General features: G+C 35.1%; 1 protein-coding gene across 1 annotated transcript; it reads left to right on the top strand.

Annotated features, from left to right (window-relative positions):
• The first annotated feature begins 1898 nt into the window (after positions 1-1898).
• Positions 1899-14190, top strand: LOC117320592 (uracil-DNA glycosylase-like). The gene is made up of 6 exons (XM_033875147.1): positions 1899-1904; positions 4091-4145; positions 6447-6495; positions 7522-7610; positions 8261-8439; positions 13614-14190. Exons 1-6 carry the CDS (start codon positions 1899-1901, stop codon positions 13770-13772), a joined length of 537 nt encoding a protein of 178 aa, XP_033731038.1. The 3' UTR covers positions 13773-14190.
• The last annotated feature ends 244 nt before the right edge of the window (positions 14191-14434 follow it).

The raw sequence follows: 14434 nt of genomic DNA on the forward strand, positions 1-14434 counted from the left end.
ACATATTTTCAGTTATGTATAAACACTTGAAAAAGTCTGTATCCAATTGCAACCTTTCAAAATTTCCTGACGTCATCAGAGTAGTGCATCTGTGTTATGCCAAAGGAGAGCATTTAACCACATCTAAAAGCAGGGTGTAAGCAGTGATAGACAAAAGGAATGCTCCATTTCTAACCATTTAAAAAAAACTGTAGGACAGTCTAATCTTGTTCCCTTTCGATAATTTTGAAGAGCAAAAATGGGACTCAAGATTTTAACAAACTACTCATACTACAAGAAAACCTTGCTTTAGCTCAAAATAAATCGGGAAATATATTTGATTTTAATAATGATGCATTGAAAAAGTTATACTCTCTCCCATTTAAAATAACAAAAAATACTAAACTACAATGGCTACAATTCAAAATATATAATCATATTAACCACTAATGATTTTATTTACAAGATTATCCTAACAAATAATCCTAACTGTACATTCTGTAATGGTGAAAGGGAGACAATCACCCATATTTTATGGGACTGTAAAGAAGTTCAGCAATTTTTGTTCAATTTTGAATCACTTTTAGATATCATTACTATTCCTTTTTTTAATGAATAAGCAAGTTATGATTTTTGGATTATTTGAACATATAGACATTTATAATAAAGTTTATAATGAAATTATTTTGATTTTTAAACAGTATCTGTACAAAATCATGTGCGTTCATGAATCATAAAATGTTATGGCGATGGCAAATTTAACAAAAGATTATTTCACAGTCCAAAACGACATTGCTCAGGGTAAATATGAACAGTGCATCAATGTTTTTGATTCTAAATGGAAAAAAAACTGATGTATCAGCAGTATGATCATCATTACCTATTTCCATACTTCTCGCTTCATTAAATAGTGATTGTCTTATTCCCGGCTGCTTTATTGGCGCATTCAGCTTTGCGCCTTTCTGTATCCATATCTTCGATTAAGGGGTATTGTCGAGTGCAATGGCAACACCATCAGGTGAAAACAGATTTTTCAGTAAACATGCATAGAAACGTTTTCACATAAAAAAAAGTTAATTAGTGACATGAATAGAGGATAAGATAATGGGAGATATAAATTATTTTCTTACCTTCACGTGTGCTATCCTGTAACTATCGAGTTTTTTGGTGGAAACTGGCGAAAAACAATTCAAAACCACATTAATTGTCATGCCGTAAATAAGCTGACATGACAAAGTTTTGTATGCGCTGAGAGTCATTACTACCTGTTAATAGGTGGCGTCTGAGTTGCGAGGGCTGATTGAAATGTTGTGAGCCTCATATTGAAGGATTTGAATTTTGCCGGACATGTATTATTTTTCAACATAATCCCCTTCATTTCTTGGGTTGGAACATTGACAGGCTTTCCAGGACGGGAGTCATCCGCAAGGCTCTGTCGGCCGCGCTTAGAATCCGCAACCCACCTTTTCAATGTAGCATATGAAGGGACATCATTCCCTAGTGTTGCTACCATATCATTAGGTGTTAAACATTTTAATGCAAATATTGGATCACTTCTCTTTCACCGATTTGCCCATTTTGCAAAATCCGCTTGTCTTATTTACTTAAGAGTGCTACCTCGTCGATTTAAACTAACCAAATGACATCATTCCTTAGGTACACGACCCTAAATAGTAAGAGTTAAAAAAAACATCCTTGAGCACCCCCCTACAATACGAGGCTCACAACATATCGATCATCCCTCGTATATGAAAATGCGCTCGTACATGCATGCAGGTATTTCATTCATTCCTAGAAAGCCTTGTCACCTCAGTTACTGTTTTGGGTATTGTGGACATTGAAATGAATGTGGTTTTGTGGTGTTTCTCGCCAGTGTTCGCCAATAAACTCGATAGGTTGATATAATACATAGGTACGGGATGAAGGTAAGAAAATAACCTATCTTTAATGAAACGAGAACACTGTAGTCCCGTAAACACCGGCAAAATATGTAAAAACTTATAATGAAATTGACAAATTTTGATTTTGCAAACATCTCCTCGTCATTTATCCTTTATTAATGTCAATGAATAACTATTTTGTGTGAATACGTTTCTATGTTTTCTGAATAATCTGTTTTCACCTGCATTTGTACACCATTGTCAATCGACAATACCCCTTAAGATATAGCAGTATCTGGGTGAAATCGTTTATCGATCTATAGCATTTGTTACACATCTGGGCATTACTATGCAGTGGTAGCATCGGTATATCTGCAATTATACACGTAAAATAGATCCGTTAATGGAAGCTTTGCTAATACCATTCTCATTTAATAAAACAACTTTTCTTTTTGGCCTCATTCATTAAAATTTCAGTAATCAGTAATCGAGTTGATAATGAAATCATTATTATCATAAACCAATATATTTACAGAATAAGATGTTTACATAACTCACTAAGTATAAACGTTCTCATCAATATTATTAAGGATAATTACATGATTCAAAAATACATTGCTAATAGTAAGGGTGAAAAGGCTAAACGCAAATTTGAAAATGAATGGAACAAATGGAATAGACTAATGATGCTGTAACTTTCAAATTTTTGTTTTGTTTTTTTGTTTTGTTTTAGAATATCTCCAAAACACTTACTTGAATGTATTGCTTCTAACTTCGGTTTACTAGATTATGAAGGAGTCTTTCACATAGCTGATAACTCTATATTTGAAAAAAGATTATAAATAAGAAAGAAATTAAAAACAATTAAAAGTCTTTTAAGTTGGACTTCTGCCATCGCACCCTCTCTCTCTCTCTCTCTCTCTCTCTCTCTCTCTCTCTCTCTCTCAGAGTGAGTGAAAAAGACTTTATAAATATTTGTTTAATTGTGAGTGTGTAATGATGCAATGTATAAACAGTACAGAAATTTTAACTATTTAGTTTTCTCTGCATTTAATGTGTTTGTGTGGAACATATGTATGTGTGTGTGTATAAATGTTTGTATGTGATTTGAATATCCTTGATTGATACATATTCAGTAAATTTAATTGATTGAGTTGATACAAGCCTTGGTACGTGTGTGTGTATGTGTGAGAAAGTTATGTATTGTACATTTTTTGATGAAAACACTGAATAAAAAAGTAAATTATATAAAAAAAAATACACGTAAAATCATATTAGTTCACTAGCAATATAATGTTTTGTATACACATCAGTCTCTGCTCATTTGTACTTTTAATGATGTGAAATCACCGAAATAGTGCCCAAATAGTGTTACAACCAAAGAAAGGAATGCTTATTATGCTCTCGATCTTTATTTTTAATATCACTAAACTTACTTTTGCATTTTAAATTTTCTAAGAACAGCATGTCAGCATATACGTAGATAAAAATGTATTCTCGAAACTGTCAGAGATATACATGAACTAATGAAATACTACTTACCATTAGCTGCAGCCATGCTGATTTTTCCATCGCGTTATATATTAGAACTCAATTGCAAATTATCTTCCAAAAACATATGTATTACTCGATCGTTTGTACAGCGTTAACATTGACTGATCATAAAATAATTTGGAAAGAAATAAATGGCCAATAACGACCGTTTATACCGAAGTCATGGCTACCTTACTACTCCAACGATTACAGAGTTTAACCTATCATCAGCATATACCTAGTAGCAAGTAGCTGGGACCTAGATTTTTTAAAATAAAAAACAAATACATGTCGTTAAAAACGACATTTCTTAAGCTGATTTTCAAACGCAGAAATTAAGTAGTCCCCACATATCAAGAACTTAGATAGCTTTTATATATCCACAGCCTTTTTTTCTTTTGAAGAAATTATATTATACTACATATATTTATTGCATCATTTTAGGCACTTTCTTTTGAAGTTTACTGATGCAAGACATGAAGTATCTTAACTGATTAAAAACATACTTTGTATATCATATTCATTCAATGAATTATAGAGTCTTATAAGACAGCTTAATTGGTGATTTATGGTAAATAACTCTCATAAATATTTAAAAATAAGATAAGATAGTTTTCTTTATATATTTGTATATATATATTTACTTTCAAACTGGTATGAAGATCATTGGCCGAGCTTGAAATAAGTCTTTTTTACAGGTGAAGGTGGTGATATTGGGACAGGATCCATACCATGGACCAGGTCAAGCTCATGGTGAGTGTATTGAAGAAAAGGTATAGTGTAAAGAATGGTCCAAGTTTTGGAGATATCACACGCACGCACGCACGCACGCACATTTATCCAGCAATAAAGATACGTTGTATGTTTAAATCGATCCATGTCTATTGCAGTTAAGTAAAAATTCTGACAAAATGAAAATCAGAGCATATAATCACAGACTCTGGGGGCAACAATGTAGTGTTCATTTCCATTTCTATTGACATCACACTTGACAACAAGCCATTTGTAGCTCACCTACCCGAAGGGCAAGTAGACTTATGCCGTGGCACAGCGTCTGTCGTCCGTCTGGCGTCAACTTTTCCATTTAAACAACTACTTCTCAATAACCAACAGGCTCAAAGACCTAACATTTGGCCTGTAGCATGCTGGGATGAAGGACCACAAGTTTCTTAAAATTAATTACCTTGACCTACATTCTAGGTGACATGGTAAAATGACTGAAATATTTAAAGGATTTCTCAATAAGCAAGAGGCCCAGGGAGTTAATATTTAGTTAGTAGCATACTGGGACGAAGGGCTACAAAGTTTGCTATACTACTTATTTGACCTATATTCAAGATCACAGGGTCAAATAGGCTTAAATGTTTAGGTCAACTGAGATTTCACGATCACCTTTTGTCAGGCGTCTTCCGGCGTTCGTCGTAAACAATATACATTTCCCACTTTCCAAGAACCTGCTGTTAGGTATGTAGCTTGCTAGAATGAAGAATTACCAAGTTTGATGTAAGGTATGATATTGATATTCATACAAGGTCAGAGGGGTCAAATATATTAAAATCTTTGAACGACTTATTTATAACCAAGTTGCCCAGAGGTCCGATAATAGGTCTGTAGCATACTGAATGAAGGGCTACCAAGTTGTATTTTTCCAAAAGGATGACCTTGACTGACTTCCATTCAAGGTTACAGGGGTCCAATATGCTAAAATCTTTAGACGGCTTCTTTTCATTAAGAGCCCAAGAGACCTGATTTTGCGCCTATATCATACTTGTGTGGAGGACTATCACGATGGTTTAAACGAATGACATTGACTTTCATTCAAGGCCACAAGGGTAAAAGATGCCTAAATATTTAAATGACTTACCATTAAGCAGAAGCCCCAGCGGTATGATATTGGACATTTAGCATGCTGGAGTGAACGGCTATCACGATTGTTGAAATGAATGACCTAGAACTTCATTCAAGGCCACATGGGTCAAATATGCTAAAATCTTTAAATGACATCTCACGAAGACAGAAGCCAGATATGGGACTTTGGAATCAAGTACAAATAAACCATCTTTATATTCCTACATTTGTGTACTAATGTTTATTGTCCAAAGTGAAATATTTTAGTGTTGAATTGTTATGTTATGCATAAACATTAGTTGCTCTTGTGAACTGATAAAACCAATACCTGTTAAAACAGCAGATAATAAAAAAATTATGCAATGGCACATACTGATGACACTGAGCTTCATTAAAGGTCACCACGCGCAGATATGATCAAATCTTTTTAACGTCTTCTTCTCGAAACTGATACACTTCGAAACTTGAATTTTGGCTTCTAGCATAAATTCAAGGTCACTCAATTCAAATGTGCCAAGTTATATTAAAGTCAGATGACCGTTAAGGCCCATCGACCCCTTATTGTTAAACAAATTCATCTCAAATTGATATTGGGTCTGTAGCATGCTGGGTTGATAAACTACCGAGTCTGTTCAAATCAATAATCTTGACCTGCATTCAAGGTCATAAGGGTCAAATTGGCTGAAATTTTTACATGACTTGCTCTCAATAGCCAGATGATCCAGATACACGATATTTGGTTTGTAGCTTGCTAGGGTGAAGGACTAGGCAGTTTGTTCAAATTAATGACCTTGACCGTGATTAAAGTTTGAAAGAGGTAAATTTGCCGAATTATTTAAAAGACACCTTTTCATATAACCGCTAGGCCCCGATATCTTATATCTGGTCTCCGATACTCTTTTTTTATTATTAAACTATTGTATTTAACGGATCACTGCATAGCAGGTACGCGACTCGGGCCCATATTCCTGGTTGATATAGTGAAAGCGAGAATATGGTTGGATATGAGTTGAAGATTTGGAGTCTTTTAGGACAAGCTCTATCACCAAGCAAGTTTAGTGTTAGACTTTCAATCATCAAAAAGTAAAATTGGATATTTGGTTCCTAAATTTGAACAAAAAAATCTATCTTTTCATATTTGACCCTTAAAGTATTGATAGGAAAAAAATTGAGATCTTTTTTTATCATTTAACTGTTATATTTCAGGTCTGAGTTTCAGTTTTCAGGGCGAGGAGGACGAGCCTCTTCCACGTAGGTAAGGACATAGGCAATAGTCTAACTAATGATGCTTACTGATGGACTGTAATACAATCTATTACCCATGTATACCTCTGATATGTGTTTTCCATATCTTTTTTTTATCTTACCCTGGGCAGGATTGATACAAGCCACACCTTCTCAACAGTTGTTTGTAACAATACAATGACATCATGTCGATCATTCAGTCATGTCACATCTGATTTGTATTGATGTAACATAAGCAGGTAAACAGAGTAAGATAAAATATTCTCCTATACAAGCGAATTTCCGTTTTTAGTAAGGTAAAGGTATACGTAGCTCTCTATAATTGTCTGTAACCAGTTAACAGTAGGGAAGATATATTTTTCACGCGCTATGACCCCCACTTATGATAGCGTAACCATGTCGCATATTTGATAACGTAATCAATTATGAACGCGCATTTGAATGACATTGATGAAAGTGCGATGAAAAAGTTTCACAACAGTTTGTTTCTATTTTAAAAGCATGTAAGAAAAAAAATCTATCAACGACCTGTACTGTGGACAGGGCTATATCAAGCCTTGTGCTGACTTAACAAACACTCAGGTTGAGATTTCGCTGTCCACGGAATAGGTCCATGTACGATTCTATTAATCATTTTCCCCCTTTGGGAGCGAGACCGGGAGATCTAAACTCAGTCTTAAACCTTGAAGTATGATTCTAAATCTGTCAAACATTAAAAAAACGCGTGTTTGGCAACTTGGACACAGCCATAACAGCACAGACCGAACTGTTTCTTACCTTCCAAAGAAACACTAACAAACACGGGTAGGGGCGTTGAACTACACACCTCTGATCTTCATCTAAAGTAACGACCGTAATGATAAGGCAATCTTACCGACTGAGCTATCGCGGGAAGTGCATATACAAAAATGCTATACTTCCTAAACTCTCGGGAGATTTGCAATATTACTGGTGAAGGTCCTTAAGATACAGCGTATGTGTAGATGGGAATGTGTTGGTGAATAGGGGAATCTGATATGTTGTGCTTTTGTTACAGCTTAAAGAATATTTACAACGAGCTGATGACTGATATTCCAGGATTCCAACATCCAAAACATGGCTCGCTGATTGGCTGGGGTAGACAAGGTGATTATGATTGATACTGTGAAACACACATAGCCATATATATAAAGAGAGAGAATATTGTTGAACATACATAACCATTTATATTTTTTTATATATGTTATTTGTCAAGTAGTAACAACGATAGTACAATAAATATCGTTATGTTGTGACTTCAAAAGCTCTAAATTCTGGTATGAACTTTAAGAGTCTTTAAATATAAATCAGCTTGGAAATCACAGATTGAAAGTGTTACACAAAATATTATGACATCCATAAATGAACAAATTCTGTAAGAAATTTCCATTGAAAAAAAAAATTCACGCGATGAAAGGACTTAAGAAATGTTCAGATTTTTGTTTTACAGTTAAGGTAACAAGGCTTTGCTATCGTTCAAACCCCTCGATCGATTTCCTTCTCCATAGTATCATTATATGAAAATTCTATATATACATATATATATGTAATATAGTACAGATGTAGTAATTTATACATTTGCAGCTGTAGTAAGTAGTAAACCAGTGCCAGTGTAACACTCGTGATACATACAGGTTATGACACATTTCGAGCCCCCCGCTGACACGTCAGTTATATGTACTTTCTAGTATATAACGCATCTTTCGGAATGGTGCTGTTTATTACTTTGTTGTTTTGGAATCACTTATCTGTTTTAGGTGTCCTTTTGTTGAACACCTGTCTCACAGTGGAGCAAGGCAAACCTAAATCTCATAACGACCAAGGCTGGGAAACATTTACAGACGCTGTCATATCATATCTCAGCAACAACTACACGGGGCTGGTGTTTATGTTGTGGGGAAAGGAAGCTCAAGAAAAGACAGTCTTAATAGACCCGGTAAGGCGATAAAATAAGAATTCTACACTTTCAGGTACTGTAAGTGGTTGTTGGGGGAAGCAGCTCAAGAAAATGGGGATTTTTTAAGCGAGGTGAGACGAGATAAGAAGAATTCCACAATCAACATGTACTGTAAGTGGATGTTAGCTCATATGCCGAAAGGTTAAGTTAGCCTTTGCCGTAGCATGGGCGTTTGTTGCCCACTCTCCATCAAGCATTATTTAAAAAAAATAAAACATTCTTCTGGGAACCAAAATACCAAGAATCAAGATATTGGTAAGTAGAGTGCTTATATGAATCAGGACAAAGTTTGCAAAAAGAAAGTATTTTGATCAATACTTTATATCTCATGCTTCATTGAGTTTAAATACATCTCATTGAAATTTATATACATCATTCGAAGGTGGGTGTTGATGGTATTATTAGCCTAGGGTTACGCTGACAAAAACAAGACTTTTCAGCTATGAAGGAGGGGTCCTCTCCGTCTGTCTTGCATGGACATACTCAACCTCACTTGCCAACCTCTAGCGGCTTCATTTCTTCATTTCATTTCTTGAGGAATTATGATTTAACTTTACACAAATACAAAAAAAGGATATCTCAGAAAAATATGGGTTACAGGGTAATCGGGTCAAGATCTAGGTCACTGGGTCAAAACATTAACATATAATTCATGACATTAGACACACATTCATCAATTACCATACTATATCTTATACAAAAGATGTCAACAATAGGATAACAAGTGTAAATACAACCAAGCAAAATATAAAACGAAGAAAAGGTAGTATTGCTTGTTTGATGCTTTAATGTAAGCAGAACTAAATGAAATATTTGACATAGAAGGAATAAGTTCAGTCGATGGAAGTGAGATAAGAGTGTTTTTCTCTGATCTTAGTTTTTGAAAATTTCCATCTAGTCTTTCCCATTTGACCAATTAATTGAAATAACCCTTACCTCTGGCAATAAGTTTCTGTGTGAGATACATATTTTACAGTGTTTTTAACGCTACAATGTCAAGGTCATTCTGAAGGCACCTTGATCTATAAATATATTGGTTGATGGTTAAGAGTATCACATTGTCAACTTCCCTATTGATGCCAATATCAGTTAAACAAAAAAGCAATGTTTTTTTTATTTAATGCAAATGTGATAAATATATTTCACAAATTTTCTTAGCTTTGGAGCAAAATTTGTTTTTTCCCACAATTCCATAATGTGGGTTTCATTATTTCAATTTAAGTTTTCCTAATATTGCATAAAGGACTTATAGTTAACCAAACTTTAGCTGCATATGAAATTGTTGTCAAAATATGGTGATTAATCCTAATTAAAATCATTGTAATTTAGTGTTTATGGTAACAAAAACAAAAAACCAAAAAAAACCCGGAAGCTTAAGAATTATATTTCAATCAATATCATCTTAATCAAAATGTTCCTCCCATTCTTTCCACCAGTTGCACATATTTCTGCACTTTTTATGACAGAATATAATATATTCTGATCCACAGTTATCAAGAAGGTTTTTATCAATGATAGATTTCAAAATAATTCGCCATGTTCTTGATGTTGTAAATAATTTTCTAATACATGAGTTTTAATGAATCTATCACTGCTTTAATTTTAATCATTTTAAGTTCCCTTTCAAGAATAAATTTATTGATTAGTTTTAAATTTGTAAACCTTACTGTTTATAAAGATAGCTATTAATTTCAGTGTTTAAAGAGGCTTGCCCGCAGAGAGATCAGAAAAATTGGCTAATAGAAAAAGATTTTTTACACATGACAGATTGTTGGAATTGTTGAGTTTTTCATTTTATTTTCCTTATAAAACGCTGAAAAGTTATATTAAAACCTCATTTTTAAATATTATTTATTTAATCGCAACCCGCAATAAGTTAAATTTGATTGACACATCAAAGAAACAAGCACTTGCACAGTGCCGCACAGTGATAACTTCAAAGGCAGCGGCGATTTACAAAGAAGATTTGCCGTTATATCCCATACATTTTCCTCTCAGGTTGAGTTTTAAAACGTCTTTTAAATACATATTCTGTAATTGTTTTCAAGAAATAAAGTCGGAAAGCCTCTAATTTTGTCACATAGAAACGTGTACGGAAGTTTATTTAGTGATCGGAGATGTGCCGTTTACCGGTCCGTCTGCGGGTAAGCCTCTTTAATGTTTTGGCTCACCTACGGAAAGGACAAGTGAGCATATGCCGTGGTGCGGCGTCTGTCAGTCGTTCGGCGGTCTGTCTGTCCGGCACAGAGGCACAGAGACCTGATATTGGTAAAGGGTGAAGGGCAATTTTGTTAAAATGAGTGACCTTGACCTACATACAAAGTCAAAGCGGACAAATAGACTAAATCTTTAAACGACTTGTTCTAAGTAAACTCTGCCCAAGGAGTTGATATTGGGTCGAAGCATGCAGGCATGAAGGGATTTCAAATTTATTAATACGAATGACTTTGCCTTACATTCAATGTCAAAAGGGTCAAATAGGTTGTAATCTTGAACTTTTTTCTATATAACCAAGAGGTCCAGGGAGTTGATATTAAGTCTGCAGTAGCATGCTTGTGGAACGTGTAAAATGAAAGACCTTGACCCAAATTCAAGGTCACAGGGATCCAATAGGCTTAAATCTTTCCAATAACATAGAAACACAGAAATATTGCATTGAGCCTGTAGCATTCTTGGATGAAATGATACCAAGTTTGTTCAAATGAATGACTTCGACCGACATTCAAGATAACAGGGTCACATAGGCTGAGATCTTTTAACAACTTCTCAATAACCAAGAGCCACAGAAATTTGATATTTGACCTGTAGCATGCTTGCATGATCTCGACATACATTCAAGGTCACATGGGTCAAATAAGATCAAATCTTTAAACTTCTTCTTGATATACAAGAGGCCCAGAGAGCTGATATTTGGTCTGTAGTATGCTGGGAGGGAATGCTACCAAGTTTGTTCATTAAAATGGCCTAGATCTACATGCAAGGTCACTGGGTCAACTTGGCTTTAAGTCTTTAAACAATTAAGATTAATTAAATATATATATATATTTGCGTAGCCAATAAGGCCAATAGTATGTAGGAATGAAGGAAACGTTATTGACATTAATAAACCTATACGCATGTGGGTTAATGTTGCGTCCCATTTTGTTGCTCATTAGTGTATTCATGTAAAATATACATTGTTGTACATTGTTGCAACTTGTACATTCCAATGACGTCACATTGTTTACAGATCCCGCGTTGTGTCTGCACTGCCTGACACGAAGGCTTCATTCTGTGTTTTTAGTGTTTTTGTTAGTTTTCTGATAATTCAATTGATCAGGAATGATTAAACAACCCCAATCAATATGAAGTGTGAATGTAATTTTAAGTTTAAACCGCATGTTGCGAAAAATACTTCAACTTTCACTTTGTCAGTGCATTCGTGATCGCAGCTTCGATCGGCTGTCATGGCAACGACGAGGACGGTGGTTTCATCACAGTGACGAATTTACAATCTTGCATGTGTACAGCCGAAAACTTCTAACTATACCTTATGTTTTTGGAAATCATCTGTAAATAATTAATTGAATTAATTTCGATCCATTGCATTCGTTTATTAACGTTTGTTCGTTTCTATATGCCGATTTCGATACTTAAAACACTGAAGAGTTCCAATATTGGAAAATGAACATTAACACTTGCTCTATGAATCGTCCTAGAGCATCCGACTACCCTAAATCAATACTTATGAAACAGGTAAGAGCGTGAAGGTAATTTTATGAGAACAACGAAAAGTGCTGTACACTCTTACGAAAATGACAAACATCGTCAAAATTACTTAAAAAGTAGTCAATTAATCGGCACTTCTTCAATTAACACTAGTTTACAACGCCGTTATGTAACCATACTTGAATAAATAGAAGAATGTACAGCACTTTTTCTCGGTTCCTTAGCACGATGAATAAGTGTATCATATTTGTTTGTACGAGAAAATACGTTGGTCGGGTGCTCTGGCCATATTTACCGACCAAGTGTTAATGTAGTCCTTCGTGCCGGTCACGTGACCACGCGAGAACACGAGGAACGACGAAAACATCCCGATAAAGACGTTGGACACCTAACATTAAAATCCGATCAAAAAAACAAACAGAACTAACCGGGAAATCATTAAATATTGAATTAATATTAAAACATGACTTTTTTTGTTCTTTTTAATTATAAATGCAACATTAACCCACATGCGTACTACTCTGATATTTGAATGAAGTGGTAATCAGCTTTGAATTAGTATGAATTACCTTCATAATTGATGTAGTATCAGGTGAGCGACACAGGCCCTGGGCCTTTTGTTAAGAAATCTGATGATAAATATTGCTATCTACGGTGATTTTTGTCAGTACATCTTTGATTTCTAGAAAAAAAAACATTTCATCAAGCAATACACTTTTAACTGGACTTGGCTTAAAGAGTTAACTAAGGCTCTTTCTTCTGGTGCAAATGAGATTTACCATTGTAGCCATATTCCCTTTTAATATTGATCTCTAACTGGAACATTATGACCCTCTTTATGTACGATTATTTCTATCAATGTTTGTGGCTACCATCCATTAATGTGTGTACGCCATAGCCATTCACCAGCCTCCCTATAGCACAACTGTTACAGTGGAAGCGGTGTGTTAAGTTATATTAATCCAATTCAAATGTAACCAATAATTTAAATCATTTCAAAAGTGCATTTATCTACTAGTATATGAAAAGAAATATGTTTATTTCCTCTGAACTGATAATTGAATACGGACGGAATACCTTAATTTCTATCTCTGATCTAGCTTTTATTTCAGATTTAGGGTAAGATTATTTAGACAAAACAAATCAAATAGACTGCATGATGAATATGCAACAAGGCCAAACGAAATTAAAACTGTGAATAACAACAAAGATAAATTATAATTGCTGATAAATAGATATGTGATTTGAAGGAAATAACAAATATCGAATCACTTTCATGATACTACTATAGTGCGCAATCAAGTTTTTCACTTATCTTTTTTTTTTAAATATGCACTTTAATTGCAGATTAACAGTAATACGCTGATTAGCTGATTTAATGTAATTTGAAATAATTTCTGTTGACTACGTCTATCATTAATAATAACATATCAATTCAATTACAGGCTCGGCACCACGTTCTCGAGTGTTCCCATCCATCACCTAGGTCTGTAAATAAAACTGATCGCCCATTCAACGGCTGCAAACACTTCTCCAGATGTAATGCATGCTTAGTAGGACAAGGCAAGGACCCTATAGATTGGAATTGCCTTTCTATCGATTAGAATCGGCTGCCTAAAGACTGGAATCGGCTGCCTATTAACTTGGATTCTGGAGTTTGCTGCCTAAAGACTTGAATTGACTGCCTATTAACTTGGATTCTGGATTTTGCTGCCTAAAGACTTGAATTGACTGCCTATTAACTTGGATTCTGGAGTTTACTGCATATAAACTGGAATTGGCTGCTTCTTTACCTGCGTGTTTACTTGGATGGGTCACCTACTGCCAGGTATTGGCTGCCTATTGACTGGACTGGGGTGCCCAACAGTGGTATCGTGGCGCGTTAGTGATTAATTTAGACTGGAACATGTCGCCAAGTGTTTCTGACACTATCATGGTGAGGACGTTTTGAGACATATTTTTTTTGATTAATTTCTTCGTCCTCTCCAGGTGAAACCGGACCTGGGGGATGGGGGGTGGGGGTGGTGGGAGGCTATAGGTTCCATCCTCGTCCGTCTGTCTGTCCGACTGTCAGTCCGTCACTCAGATTTCTCAGCCATCCTTTAAGGTATATTGGTGAAAGTTGGAGTATAAGTTCAGTTTAGGAGTAGCTACAGATCAACTTTGAGTTTCAGGGTTTTTGGGTTTCAAGGTCATTGTCACTGTTACTTTTTAGCCTACCATCATCAGATGGCGGGCTATTCAAATCGCCCTGCGTCCGTGTTCC

The sequence above is a fragment of the Pecten maximus genome, unplaced genomic scaffold (assembly GCF_902652985.1).
Source record: "Pecten maximus unplaced genomic scaffold, xPecMax1.1, whole genome shotgun sequence".
Taxonomy (NCBI): domain Eukaryota; kingdom Metazoa; phylum Mollusca; class Bivalvia; order Pectinida; family Pectinidae; genus Pecten; species Pecten maximus.

What these genes read in the sequence shown, in the direction of transcription:
- LOC117320592 (XM_033875147.1), top strand. An exon ending in GATTGGCTGGGGTAGACAAG is followed by an intron (nt 7,611 to 8,260) that starts GTGATTATGATT and finishes TATCTGTTTTAG; the next exon opens with GTGTCCTTTTGTTGAACACC. An exon ending in AGACAGTCTTAATAGACCCG is followed by an intron (nt 8,440 to 13,613) that starts GTAAGGCGATAA and finishes ATTCAATTACAG; the next exon opens with GCTCGGCACCACGTTCTCGA.